Source organism: Salmo salar, chromosome 25, assembly GCF_965601325.2.
Source record: "Salmo salar chromosome 25, fSalSal1, whole genome shotgun sequence".
In the NCBI taxonomy this organism is placed as follows: Eukaryota; Metazoa; Chordata; class Actinopteri; order Salmoniformes; family Salmonidae; genus Salmo; species Salmo salar.
In genome coordinates this window covers 26,607,894-26,622,902 of record NC_138315.1, presented here as the reverse complement: position 1 = coordinate 26,622,902, position 15,009 = coordinate 26,607,894, and the positions used below count along the sequence as shown (strand labels likewise).

Genomic DNA, 15,009 nt, shown 5'->3' with positions numbered 1-15,009 from the left:
AGCTGTCATCAAGGCAAAGGGTGGGTACTTTGAAGAAATTTGTTTAACACTTTTTTGGTTACTACATGATTCCATATGTGTTATTTCATAGTTTTGATGTCTTCACTATTATTCTACAATGTAGAAAATAGTAAAAATAAAGAAAAACCCTTGAATCAGTAGGTGTCCAAACTGTTGACTGGGACTGTATATACAATATAAAACTATGTAGGGCTGGGCAATATCACCAAAATATCACATCACAATATTGTTCTCTGAATAGTAAAAGTTCTACATATGTTTTATGAGTAGTGCATGACCCTTGAATGGAAACAAAATGGTACTAAGTGGTTTTAATTGGCTTTCTCCATTCTGATGGTTTAATACTCAACCAAACTAGGACAAAACTGACAGTGAAGTAGTCCAATGTGTAGAACGTTTCATCTAATTTAGCACTGTATCAAAATATTGTTATAGACAGTGTTGTAAAAATACATACCGGTATGTGAATCCATACCGGTATACCAGTATTCATGATATATCGCCCAGCCCTAATACCATGGGGTAGTTTAACAGTACCAGACACAGATTAAGCCTAGTCCTGAATTTGAAAGTGGTTTTCATGGAGATTCTCCATTGAACATGCTTTTTAGTTCCAGACTTAGTCTATGTTCTGGAAACCACCCCTATGTGTTCTACAGTATGTACTTCTATGGTCTCAATAGACTTCAGTCAGTAGCGTCTCGTGGCTCTGTGATCGGTTAGTAGCATCTCTCGTGTTCCTTTGATTAGCCGAGCTGTGAGTGGTGGCGTGCAGACAGGCAGACAGGTAGGCAGAGCGTGGCCCCGTGCGCAAGCAGTGACTGTGACACGCAGTGACACGCCTAACCCCCCTGCCCTGCGCCTCTCCTCTCTCGACTGGCGTACCTCTCCAAACTGGCCTCACGTTTCTCGACTACGAAGGGCCCCGATGGCTGCCTGGGCCTAGAGCCAGTCAGTCTGCAAAGCAAAACAAGCATCCATGTCTGTCTCTACTGTGGTGTACACCAGCCATAGACATAGAACCGTTCATCTATTTCTACACCACACTAGAGTTTAGCTTTGTCTTTAGTCTGGCTTACGGTTGAGATGGTGACATTTACCTTTGAAAGTCTCACCTGTTATTGCCATTGAAAAACAGCCTTTTAAACTATTTATTAGAGAGGATTTTACAGAAAAACAACAACATAGACAATGTAGTAACAACATTTTAAATAGTGCAGGAAATACAAACCCATAACCAATACCCTAATCACCATATAAGTACACTCCCTCAGACCCCTCCATGTTGTCTCCTGTCTCCTACTAACACTACAGTAAGTACACTCCTGTGTGTGTGTGTGTGTGTGTGTGTGTGTGTGTGTGTGTGTGTGTGTGTGTGTGCGTGTGTGTGTGTGTGTGTGTGTGTGTGTGTGTGTGTGTGTGTGTGCATGTGCGTGTGCATTCGTCTGTGTGTGTGTGTGTGTGTGTGTGTCTGTGTGCGTGTGTGTGTGTGTCTGTGTGCGTGTGTGTGTGTGTGTGTGTGCGTGCGTGCTTCTGTCTCACATATTGTAACATCTCTACTCTGTAAATCCACACTGCAGCAGATGAAAACAACCTTAATCTTATCTCCCCTGTTATTTACTCACCGGAGGGTTTTGTTGTGGTGGTTTATCCTTCAGGTATGAAGTGCTGTGTCTGACCTGGCCTCATCCCTGCCTGAATCCCAAATGGCACCAAAATCCATATATAGTGCACTACTTTGAAACAGAACCCTATGGGCCCTGGTTAAAAGTAGTGTACTATATAGAGAATAGGGTGCCATTTGGGAGGCAGACCATCTTTCATACAAACACACATCTATTTTTCTCTGATATTTGAGAAACAAGTAAGTTCATTCTTGGTCCATTATTGCAGTATCTTTCTATCTTTCACAGGAGCCTGTAGATTGTGTTTACACCATGTTTTCTCCCGTTCAGGGATTACCGGAATGAAAGAGGGAAGGGATTGGTGTCTACACAGACAGTAGTTATATTGTACACTTACTGGTCTGCCGAACAGGTAATACATAGTACTACTGAAAGAAAATCACTATATAAAAAAAATATTATTCTGTAAATCCTTTCATTTACAAGTCATACTTGTACTCAGACCTAAAACTCAAACAAAAGTACTTTCACTGAGGTAAAAGAGTTGTTAGTTGGACAGCTGCATTTCGCTTTATCTTCATGCATATTGATAGTGATACTGTCATAATGTAATTGTGTTATACTGTCAAGTGTCTACAGTATCTGTCATTATGTGATACTGGTATATCTAACTCACCCTTCATAGAGGTTGCAGGTGTCCACACAGATGCGTCCCCGGCTGAAGTAGCGACAGGACAGGCACTGGTCTGGTCCCGGCCCCCAGCAGCCAGCGTCTGAACACAGAGGTTCACACACCATCCGCTCAGTAGCTGAGAAACACAGGAATACAGGTTAAGACTGGGGTTAGGGGTCAGACAGCAGGTCAACAACCATCCACAATAGCATGACAGGGTTAGGTACTGGACAATATTGATATTTTTTTATTGGAAAGGATATGGGTGGAGCCATTGGCTACTAAAATGACAACTTTTCTTTTTCAAGGCTACTGTGTTAATCTGTGGCCAGTCAGTCAAACAGTGGTTTCAACTCAACTATGAGCTCTCCTTCCTCTCCTCTCTCTCTCTTCCAGGTCCATCTGAGGGAGGGTGGATCAATGGTCACATGTTAATTGTCTACACTGTACTGTCCCTGTGTCTGCCATCTGCAAAAGGTCATGCCAGCCAGACACACCATGCAGGTCTATGTCAAAGCCCCTTTCTTAGAAGTTCACGGTGAAATTAGAGCATTAGAGCATCTAACAAGGTAGAGCTGAAGCAGAAAGGTAGAGACATGTCCCACCATGCAGATCTATCTCAAAGATCCTTCGTTAGAAGTGGAAGTGTACGGTGATGTGAATCCGGGAATCCCGGTTGGAACATTTACGGAATCAAGAAGGAATAAGCAGGAAATCCAGAATTTTCAGACCGTGATTTTCTGGAAAACCTGGGAATTTGGGGTAAGATACCTGATTTTTGCAACCCTAATCTGTCTGTAGAGAGCTAAGGTAGAGAGGGAGACGGAGAGATGGGTCTGTGAGAGGAGACCGACTCTGAGCTGTAGTTGTGTTCTCCAATTACACTGTAATAGTGCTAACCATACAGTGACGGGGTAGTAAATTAGCTTCAGTAACACCTGGGTGTACAAGCTAACTGTGATGACGAATGACAAGACAAGAAAAAAAGGGAGAAAAAACAAAGAAATAAAGTTGAAAATCAGCCCTAAACTCTGTCATTATCTTTTCAGCATCAGCAGATTCTGGCAAAGATAATGATTAAGGCGGCTTTTAGTCCAACTGTCCCTCTGTGCAGGAAATAGGCTCTCTGTACTCAACTGATATGAGTGGACAGATGCCATACCACTACAGTATGAGCAGCCTACTATCTGTGCATAATAATACCAGGAGTGAGATCTCTCTCCAGCTCGGTTTAGAATATTATATGGTTGCTACATAGTCTCTCGTGACATACTATTCAAATGTAGAAGCCGGCCAGCGGACACTTCAGATTCATTTCTAGGTTCCAAGATTGTTACCCAACATTGCACCCAGCACTGTGAGAAGTCGAGGGTCTGTGGGCTGAGGGCTACTATTTCATACAACGGTTGTGTCCCAAATGGTACCCTTCTACCAGTATAGTGCACTACTTTTGACCAGGGCCCTATATACCGTGGTCCAAAATAGTGCACTACGTAGCGAATAGGGTACCATTTGGGACATGTCAGAAGTGATTTCCATTCCCCCTGCAGCAGGATGCAATGTCTGGCAGGTCCACAGCAGCAGAGAGCAACAGGCTGTCTGGCCTGGCCTAGTTCAGCTCTTCACTGTTCCGCTCTGCCACTGGCTCCGTACTGGCTTCCCCTCCCCATCAGAGCAGCATAAAGAGACTGCATGTGTTTGTTAGGCACCAGAGATGGAGCTGACAGAACTACAGTCACAATCATTCACCAGAGACGGAGCTGACAGAACTACAGTCACAATCATTCACCAGAGACGGAGCTGACTGAACTACAGTCACAATCATTCACCAGAGACGGAGCTGACTGAACTACAGTCACAATCATTCACCAGAGACGGAGCTGACTGAACTACAGTCACAATCATTCACCAGAGACGGAGCTGACTGAACTACAGTCACAATCATTCACCAGAGACGGAGCTGACTGAACTACAGTCACAATCATTCACCAGAGACGGAGCTGACTGAACTACAGTCACAATCATTCACCAGAGACGGAGCTGACAGAACTACAGTCACAATCATTCACCAGAGACGGAGCTGACTGAACTACAGTCACAATCATTCACCAGAGACGGAGCTGACTGAACTACAGTCACAATCATTCACCAGAGACGGAGCTGACTGAACTACAGTCACAATCATTCACCAGAGACGGAGCTGACTGAACTACAGTCACAATCATTCACCAGAGACGGAGCTGACTGAACTACAGTCACAATCATTCACCAGAGACGGAGCTGACTGAACTACAGTCACAATCATTCACCAGAGACGGAGCTGACTGAACTACAGTCACAATCATTGCACCCTCACTTTGAGGTTCAGGCCAGATGTAAGCCAGGGAGCATTCTGTGTTTTGGTGTCATGTCCAGAATGGTTACACATTTTGAAAACAAGAAGCAATATAGTGTGAGAGAGAGCGACGGGGGGGATAGAGAGAGGAAGAGAGAAAGTGTTAGAGAGGGGAGAAAAGGAACAAATTGAAAAAAGTGCTTGTGAGGGCAGAGCATGAAAGCATTGCGATCCGTGTGATACAAAAGCATCTCTGTTCCAGTTCCAATGCCTCACTTTGTGCTTCAGAGCCGTAGGTAACCAGGCCAGGAAAGAGAAACAGGGATAGGGAGACGAGAGACAGAGAGAGAGAGAAAGAGAGAGAGAGAAAGAGAGAGAGAGAAGGGGGAGAGAGAGAGAGCAAAGGGGGAGAAAGAGAGACAGGGAGAGAGAGAGCGAAAGAGAGACAGAGAGCGAGAGAGACAGAGAGAGAGAGAGAGAGAGAGAGAGAGAGAAGGGGGAGAGAGAGAGACAGAGAGAGAGAGAGAGAGAGAGAAGGGAGAGAGAGAGAGTGAGACAGAGAGAGAGAGAGTCATGCCAATAAAGCAAATTGAGTTGAATTGAATTGAGAGAGAGAGAGAAGAGGGAGACAGAGAGAGACAGAGAGAGAGCGCGAGAGAGAGAGAGAATGGCGAGAGAGAGAGAGAGAGAGAAGGGGGAGAGAGAGAAGGGGGAGAGAGAGCGAGACAGAGAGAAGAGGGAGGGATGAGACAAGATCAAAAATATGCCGATATCAACGTTTCTGACCCCTCTGTAAAACACACAGTTTGGACTCCATGGACGTCAGGTCCATCTCCAGGGAGACGAGGAGATGCTCGAGGGGACTGTGGAATGAGCCGAGCAACCAGAGCCGAGAGAACGCTTCCAACAACAGTCCGTTACCGGGAGACAATACCCATCACTGTTGCATCACACATAACATCCTCCTTCTTAATGAAAAACGAGGGAGTGAAAAAGGAAGAAATTTAAGAATGAAATAAAACACTACATGTCCCTTTGATTCTCATCAAGGTTATTCAGGGATGAAGAGAAGAGACCTAAATGTAGATGTACGGATGTGTCCCAAATGGCACCCTATTGCCTGTATAGTGTACCGCTTTGATCAGAGCCGTATGGGCTCTCATCGAAAGTAGTGCACTAAATGTGCCATTGTCCCTGGTCAAAAGTAGTGCACTATATAGGAAATAGTGTGCCAGGCACATTATGTAGTAATTACAGTGAGTGTGTTGTGTGAATGCTTCAGAAAGCTCCTGTCTCCTCTGCTTTCTCCTCCATAACAAAGAGAACAGTCAACACAGCCGCATAGAAACCTTAATGAGGAGAGAAGCAGCAGCTGGGGGTAGAGATGTCTACCTTGAGCTATGGCTGGGCTTACACACATGCACACACGCATGCCTAAGGCTGGAATTTTAGTAGGAGAGAAACCAGTGGTAACTGAATTCTCTCATTAATCCAATTTCACCACAATCTTTCACGATTGTATCTGTGTATAAACATTTTGACTGTTGGCATATCAGTGACATCTAAGTTGGATTAGGACTGAAATGTGTGTGTGTGTGAATGTGTGTGTACAGACGTGTGTGTGCATTTGTGCATGCAAGCATTTGTCTCTGTGTGTGTGTGTGTGTGTGTGTGTGTGTGTGTGTGTGTGTGTGTGTGTGTGTGTGTGTGTGTGTGTGTGTGTGTGTGTGTGTGTGTGTGTGTGTGTGTGTGTGTGTGTGTGTGTGTGTGACTCACTACACTCTTTGGGGTTTCTGTTGTTGCGTATGAGGACCTTCTGGTTGTTGGCTCTGAACAGGCTGGTCCAGTTGACGGTGTTGTAGTAGCACAGCTGACTGTTATTGGTGATGTACACGTTACCAGCACTGATCTCATTCAGGGACTGGAGCTGGAGGGACGAAATCCACCGCTGCTTCAACACTAGGAGAGAGATACCACTGGGAGAGATGAGAGGAGAGGGGAGGGGGAGAAAAGGGGAGAAGAGAGGGGAAAGGGGGTAGGATAGAAAGGGAAAAGGGTAGTGGGGGGGAAGAGGGAAGATAGAGAGAGAGGCATTGGAGAAACAAAGAGGGGTAAGATGGAGGGGGAGAAAACAAGGGTGAGAGAAGGTGAAGAATACCAATGAGAGAGAGAGAGGAGAGAGAGGAGAGAGAGAGAGAGAGAGCAAGAGAGAGAAAGAGAGAGAGTAGAGAGAGCGAGTGCGAGAGAGAGCGAGAGAGAGAAAGAGAGCGAGAGGAGAGAGAGAGAGGAGAGAGGAGAGAGAGAAGGGGGGAGAAAGAAAGAGGCAGAAGCAGACAGGATAGGGTAGAGATGAAGAGAGCATAAGATAAAGGTCAGTTAATGTTATTCCTGTAACGAGCATGTTTAGCAAGCCAACTCACACGGCTCTCTGAAGCCTTGCAAAGCTCAGCAAGACCGCTCAAGATTGACATGGATATTTATCCATGTCCTGAGGACTTTTGGAAATGCATTCAAAATCAGCCAACAGGGGAAACAGTGAGCACTATTACCATTTTTCTTTTTTTACCAGGGAACAGTGGGTCAACTGCCTTGTTCAGGGTCAGAACGACAGATTTGTACCTTGTCAGCACAGAGATTCGAACTTGCAACCTTTCGGTTACTAGTCCAACGCTCTAACCACTAAGCTACGCTGCTGCCACTACCATCAAGTAGAGTGCTGTGGACGCGGGTGGTGGAGGGGTGCAATCCCATAACTCTGGAGGTGAAGGTGTGGATCCCTGTCGTGAACACCATTTAAAATAAAAATAAAAATATTTTAACCCCTATCCCAAGCCTTAACCCTTACCTAACCATTTGGAATGAGTTCCTAAACAAACATTTTTAACCCTATCCCAAGCCTTAACCCTTACCTAACCATTCGGAATCAATGCCTTAACTTAACCCTTAACTTCGAAATGTGATGTTTGGAGGAACTTCGAAATGTGATGTTTGCAATGAGACTGTGAGAGCTTGTTGCAAAGCTCTTAGATGTATTAAGATCACTTAATGCAAAACAGTGATCTTTTTCAGTGTCTTTCATCCCTGTGATGTGTACAGCATGCTCCTCGCTCTCGCGCTCTCTCTCTCGCTCTCTCTCTGTCTGTCTGTCTGTTTCTGTCTATCTGTCTGTCTGTTTGTCTCTCTCTCTCTCTGAAAGCAGTTTTGTGCCAGATAGATCCATGGAGAAAGGTAGTATGGAGTGCACAGAGGCACTCTGGCTAACAAGAACACAGCTCTCCACTTAGTGATAGGCCACTGAGGAACACAAGTCGAGTCTGGCTCTGCTCTTCAACTCCTCCTCCTTCTCTCTCTCTCTCTCTCGCTCTCTTTTTCTCTCTTCCCCTTCTCTCCCATTCCCTCCATCTCTCCCCGCTCTCTCCCGCCCTCCCTCCCTCTGGCTGTGTATGGACAGACAGGGCTGTGTAATGTCAGGGCCATCAGATAGAATGTCTTCCAGGTATGCGTTGGCTGGCAGGCAGTCATTTGTACAACGGCCGTGCTGCTCTCAGTGGATGACCCTATACACTACGAACTGAGCTACACTGACAATGCTAGGACACAAGGGAGCCTAGAGACTGGGAGAAGACAGCTTTTTAATAACTCTGTGTGTGGAGGGGTGTGTGTGTGTGTGTGTGTGTGTGTGTGTGTGTGTGTGTGTGTGTGTGTGTGTGTGTGTGTGTGTGTGTGTGTGTGTGTGTGTGTGTGTGTGTGTGTGTGTGTGTGTGTGTGTGTATATATGTGTGTTTACTTGAACTTGTCAACATGTCATCCACACCCTCCTCTCTCTGCTTGCAAACATGTGCTGATATGTCTAATCGAAGCTCTATTAGCATATAATGACGGTAATTGCAGTATTATCTTGAAAAGCAGGAGGAACTGTTAATGTAGCTAAAGCAAATCATCATCTACCCTAATGGCTCTCAACCCACAGTGAGTCTAAGACTGCTGTGATGGATCTGCAGGCTCTCAACTAGACTGCTGCTCTTGGTGTGATGATAGTGTAGTGCAGGGATCATCAACTTGATTCAGCCGGGGGCCGATTTTTTTCTTGAGCGGATGGTGGGGGGCCGGAACATAATTAAGCAATAAGGCCTGAGGGGGTATGGTACATGGCCAATATACCACGGCTAAGGACTGTTCTTATGCACGACGCAACGAGAAATGCCTGGATACAGCCCTTAGCCGTGGTATATTGGCCATATACCACAATCCCCCAAGGTGCCTTATTGCTACAGTATTATAAACTGGTTACCTACGTAATTAGAGCAGTGGAAATAAATGTTTTGTCATACCGTGGTATACGGACTGATATACCACGGCTGTCAGCCAATCAGCATTCAGGGCTCGAACCACCCAGTTTATAATTACAAATAATATGTAGACTGCAAATTGACTGCAAGAAGCCCAAACAGATATAACGTTTGACTAAAACATACTAATTTTAAAGCTTGCTTACATTTGTATACAATCACGTGTCTCTCTATTACAGTTGAAGTCGGAAGTTTACATACACCTTAGCTAAATACATTTAAACTCAGTTTTTCACAGTTCCTGACATTTAATCCTAAAAATTCCCTGTCTTAGGTCAGTTAGGATCACCACTTTATTTTATGAATGTGAAATGTCAGAATAATAGTAGAGATAGTTATTTATTTCAGCATTTATTTATTTCATCACATTCAGTTCATTTACATTTACATTTACGTCATTTAGCAGACGCTCTTATCCAGAGCGACTTAGAAATTGGTAAGTTCAGAAGGCTCAGAAGTTTACATACACTCAATTAGTATTTGGTAGCATTGCCTTTAAATTGTTTAACTTAGGTCAAATGTTTCAGGTAACCTTCCACAAGCTTCCCACAATAAGTTGGGTGAATTTCGGTCCATTCCTCCTGACAGAGCTGGTGTAACTGAGTCAGGTTTGTAGGCCCTGATCGCACATGCTTTTTCAGTTCTGCCAACACATTTTCTATAGGATTGAGGTCAGGGCTTTGTGATGGCCACTCCAATACCTTGACTTTGTTGTCCTTAACCCATTTTGCCATAACTTTGGAATTATGCTTGGGGTCATTGTCCATTTGGAAGACCCATTTGCGACCAAGCTTTAATAACTTCCTGACTGATGACTTGAGATGTTGCTTCAATATATCCACATAATTTGCCTACCTCATGATGCCATCTATTTTGTGAAGTGCACCAGTCCCTCCTGCAGCAAAGCACCCCCACAACATGATGCTGCCACCCCTGTGCTTCACGGTTGGGATGGTGTTCTTCGGCTTGCAAGACTCCCCCTTTTTCCTCCAAACATAACGATGGTCGTTATGGCCAAACAGTTCTATTTTTGTTTCATCAGACCAGAGGACATTTCTCCAAAAAGTACGATCTTTGTCCCCATGTGCAAACCGTACTCTGGCTTTTTTATGGCGGTTTTGGAGCAGCGGCTTCTTCCTTGCTGAGCGGCCTTTCAGGTTATGTCGATACAGGACTCGTTTTACTGTGGATATAGATACTTTTGTACCTGTTTCCTCCAGCATCTTCACAAGGTCCTTTGCTGTTGTTCTGGGATTGATTTGCACTTTTCGCACCAAAGTACGTACATCTCTAGGAGACAGAACGCGTCTCCTTCCTGAGCGGTATGACGGCTGCGTGGTCCCATGGTGTTTATACTTGCGTACTATTGTTTGTACAGATGAACGTGGTACCTTCAGGCATTTGGAAATTCCTCCCAAGGATGAACCAGACTTCTGCCAAATTCATGCATGTGTGTTTATGTGTGTGTGTGTGTTTATGTGTGTGTCTGTGCATTGACCAGCACTGATTCAACTGGGGAAGCTTTGGCATGGTAAATGACCAATTGCGACAACATTCCATCTATCAAATTAGCAGAGTTGGATATCTATGGTATTCTCATGAGGTCACAAAGGAACAATGACATTATAACGATTCGTAGATGACAGACTGCTTGTACACAATCTAATAATGGTGAATCACTAGCTCCTGAGGAATAGTGCTACATTGTTAACACACCACAAAATATGGTACAGTAGTGATGTAATGTAGAGTAGATGTCAGTGGTGTGCCCCAGGGCTCCATGCTTGGACTGCTGCTCTTCATTATTCACATCTCTCAACTGAGTTCCAGGCATAAATATACAATATAAACAGTGCTCTATTTTATTATGTGGTTCCACACCTAGGGTCATTCTATAAAATTAGCGCCTTTTGCGTCCCTTTGATATTGTAAGTAGAAATTGTTCAACACTATTGAGTTTTAAAAGCCTGTTATATTAAATTAAGTGCCCTTTACTACAGACCATATGGAGAATTCAATAAATCGGAATAAAAAATAAAGACCTGCTAAAGTGCCAAAATTCAGCATTTTGACATGTCCCTCCGTGCAGTGACTTCTAGGAAGATTTGAACCCACTTAAACCCAACATTTCTCTAAGTTTTCACTATCATTGAAAAGCCCTAGTTATTTTGTTGCTATGAAGATGATTTATTTAATGTGATTAGGGATTCATTTACGTCTGTCCCTCATTTAAGGTCAACCCTGTTATGTGAACTGAACTCTTGTTTTAATATGGTGAAACTATTCCTTTTAAAATGTTTTTTTTTTTTTCAAAAGAAACATTGAACATCTAATAGTGAAATCCTAGTGTAAAAGCAGGTGAGCTGATTCTACTCTTTTTGGTCATTTTCCGGTGTGGAAAACTGAGCAGGTCGAGCATAACAAGTCAATCCTTTTACCCGTAGATTAACAGGTTAGAAATGTTTGAACAATTACATGTTTTATGCTTGCATTCAATTGCCTCTTCCTGTTACACACAACAAGCTTCCATTCCCCCTGTCTCATGGAAATGTATAGCTGATTTAAGATGAAATCATCAACCCTGTTACGGTCAACAGAGTTACTTTATTTGGCACTTAATAAGCACTTACTATAGTCATTTTTATTTAACATCTTGAGATGGGAAAACATGTTTTTATGAAGTTGAACATGACAGAATGTTAAAATAAGGTGAAATCAAACGTTTTTTAGGGACCAAGTTACAGTTCTCAAAAGGCACCAAATTGATGGAATGACTTCCTACCTGTAGTAATGTGGTGTGTAGTAATGTAGAGTAATAATGTAGTGTAGTAATGTAGTGCTGTAATGTACTATAATAATGTAGCATAGTAATGTACTGTAATAATGTACTGTAGTAATGTCATGTAGGTTTTACCTGTACAGTGCTCTCCCTCCTATGGTTGCCAGATTGGAGAAGACACTCAGGTCTGTCATGTTCTCTGGCCACGACTGGATGTTCAGGAAACCTACAGGGACACAACCAATCACATAGCATTTCTACAGGAACACAGCCAATTACATCACTGCTAATATCTGTGATGTATTACCAGATACACAGCAAATCCTAACACACACAGGAAAACAAAGGTAACATGAGACTTTAATGAATGTAACATAGTGAGCCACACATGTTGCTAGTGGGCTAGGCATTGTGATACCTATTTACTGCCTTTATTTAACAAGGTAAGTTCTTGAAAACACATGATCTTTATTTACAATAAAGACCTTCCCAAGACCTCCCAGTCATGAGTGAAACATGTCAGGTATACATGACCAAGAAGATATCTGATATACAAATATTTTTGCATTTCCTATATTTGCCTCTGAGCATTAAATCATTTAGCAGGTTGCTGAGTGGATGACCATGGATCATTTAGAACATTTAATAATAGATTAAAATAAATGAAATATTTAGAGTTGAGGGGAGCAATCCCGTTCTAGCCAGTTGAGGACAAAAATAATGAACAAATGAGGAAGAGAGGAGAGGAGAGGGGCTGAAAAGTTATACAAAGACCAAGGATAACACAAAACACACAATTACTTTAACATTGAAAATTCCAGACGGCCGCATATTTCCAAGGATACATTTCATAATAGTTTCATAACTGATATTTTGATTGGCTTTAATCAAATTCATTACCTTGGAAAGGGATATGAGAGGAAGAATGTTGTCTAACTAATGAAATGTATGTGGCTCATATCAGCATGTGTTCGCATCCCTGATGAATGCATCTCCCAGTCTGATGATGTGAGATGAGTTACTAAAAGAACCTTGTTTCTAAGTTGTTTACAAGAGAAAGATCACCTTCAAGTCTGCCTTAATCATTCTACAGGCATATCTCCTGTTCCTCTCCTGTTCCCCTCCTGTTCTCCTCCTGTCCCTCTCCTGTTCCTCTCCTGTTTCTCTCTTGTTCCAATACTGTTCCTATACTGTTCCTATACTGTTCCTCTCCTGTTTCTATCATGTTCCTCTCCTGTTCCTCTCCTGTTCCTCTCCTACATCTGAAATGGCACCCTATTCACTGTATAGTGCAGTACTTTAGATCTCTGTCTCTCTTTGTGGCCTCCTAACATGTCAAATAAGATGGCGCCGGAGAAGAAGGCAGACGTTTCACGTGACCCCAGCCGATTGTGTTTTTTTTGCGTTGTTTGTAACTTCTTTTTGTACTTATTTTGTACATAAAGTTTCCGCTACCGTCTCTTATGACCGAAAATAACTTCTAGACATCAGGACTGCGATGACTAGCGGAATCCTTTTTTTCCTTTCATGACTTTGACAAGTCCGATGCAAAGGATATATTGCTTCCACTGGAACAGGCCCCGATCCCCGTGATCTGCGTGAAGAGGTGGCGGAGAGAGAGGGGCCGAAGGTCGTGCTGCCTTCTGAGAATTTGTAGACGATAAACCCCCACTTCCCTCCATTTTGCTAGCAAATTTGCAATCTTTGGAGAATAAAATCGGCGAGTTACGCAGAAGATTAAACTGCCAACGGGACATTAAAAACTGTAACATCTTATGCTTCATGGAGTCGTGGCTGAACGACAACAATATCAACATACAGCTGGCTGGTTATACAATGTACCGTCAGGATAGAACAGCGGCGTCTGGTAAGACAAGGGGCGGCGGTCTATTTATTTTGTAAACAACTGGTGCATGATATCTAAGAAAGTCTCCAGCTATTGCTCACCTGAGGTAGAGTATGTCATGATAAGCTGTAGACCACACTACCTACCGAGAGAGTTTTCATCTGTATTCTTTGTAATTGTTTACATAAGAAAACAAGAAACCGCTCACCCAGAGGTGGTGCTCCTAGTAGCCGAGGACTTTAATGCAGGGAAACTTAAATCCATTTTACCAAATTTCTATTAGGATGATAAATGTGCAACCAGAGGAAAAAAACTCTGGACCACATATACTCCACACACAGACGCATACAAAGCTCTCCCTTGCCCTCCATTTGGCAAATCTGACCATAATTCTATCCTACTGCTTCCTGCTTACAAGCAATAATCAAAGCAGGAAGCAGCAGTGACTAGATCATTAAAAAAGTGGTCAGAAGAAGCAGATGCTAAGCTACAGAATTGTCTTGCTAGCACAGACTGGCATGTGTTCCGGGATTCATCCGATGGCATTGAGGAGTACACCACATCAGTCATTGGCTTCATCAATAAGTGCATAGATGACGTCGTCCCCACAGTGACCGTACGTACATACACCAACCAGAAGCCATGGATTACAGGCACCATCCGCACTGAGTTAAAGGCTAGAGCTGTTGCTTTCAAGGAGCGGGACTCTAACCCGGAAGCTTATAAGAAATCCCGCAATGCCTTCCGACGAACCATCAAACAGGCAAAGCGTCAATACAGGACTAAGATCGAATCGTACTACACCGGCTCTGACGCTTGTCAGATTTGGCAGGGCTTGCAAACCATTACAGACTACAAAGGGAAGCACAGACGAGAGCTGCCCAGTGACACAAGCCTACCAGACAAGCTAAACTACTTCTATGCTCGCTTCGAGGAAAATAACACTGAAACTTGCATGAGAGCACCAGCTGTTCCAGAAGACTGTGTGATCAAGCTGTCCGCAGCCAACGTGAGTAAGACCTTTAAACAGGTCAACATTCACAAGGCCGCAGGGCCAGACAGATTACCAGGACGTGTTCTGCGAGCATGCACTGACCAACTGGCAAGTGTCTTCGCTGACATGTTCAACCTCTCCCTGTCCAAGTCTGTAATACTAACATGTTTTAAGCAAACCACCATAGTCCCTGTGCCATTGTAACCTGCCTAAATGACTACCGACCCATAGCACTCACGTCTGTAGCCATGAAGTGCTTTGAAAGGCTGGCCAAGGCTCACATCAACACCATCATCCCAAAAACCCTAGACCCAGTCCAATTTGCATACCGCCTCAACAGATCCACAGATGATGCAATCTCTATTGCACTCCACACTGCCCTTTCCC

At 43.7% G+C, this 15,009-nt stretch overlaps 1 protein-coding gene across 1 annotated transcript in view; it reads right to left on the bottom strand.

The window, feature by feature from the left end:
- The window catches only part of erbb4b (erb-b2 receptor tyrosine kinase 4b), a 483,415-nt gene that overhangs the window by 95,334 nt on the left and 373,072 nt on the right, over nucleotides 1-15,009 (bottom strand). The window contains exons 11-13 of the mRNA XM_014173740.3: nucleotides 11,918-12,008; nucleotides 6,431-6,630; nucleotides 2,323-2,455 (exon numbers count right to left, since the gene is read on the bottom strand). Of these exons, the coding sequence (XP_014029215.3) occupies nucleotides 2,323-2,455; nucleotides 6,431-6,630; nucleotides 11,918-12,008 (424 nt within the window). The remainder of the gene's footprint in view (nucleotides 1-2,322; nucleotides 2,456-6,430; nucleotides 6,631-11,917; nucleotides 12,009-15,009) is intronic.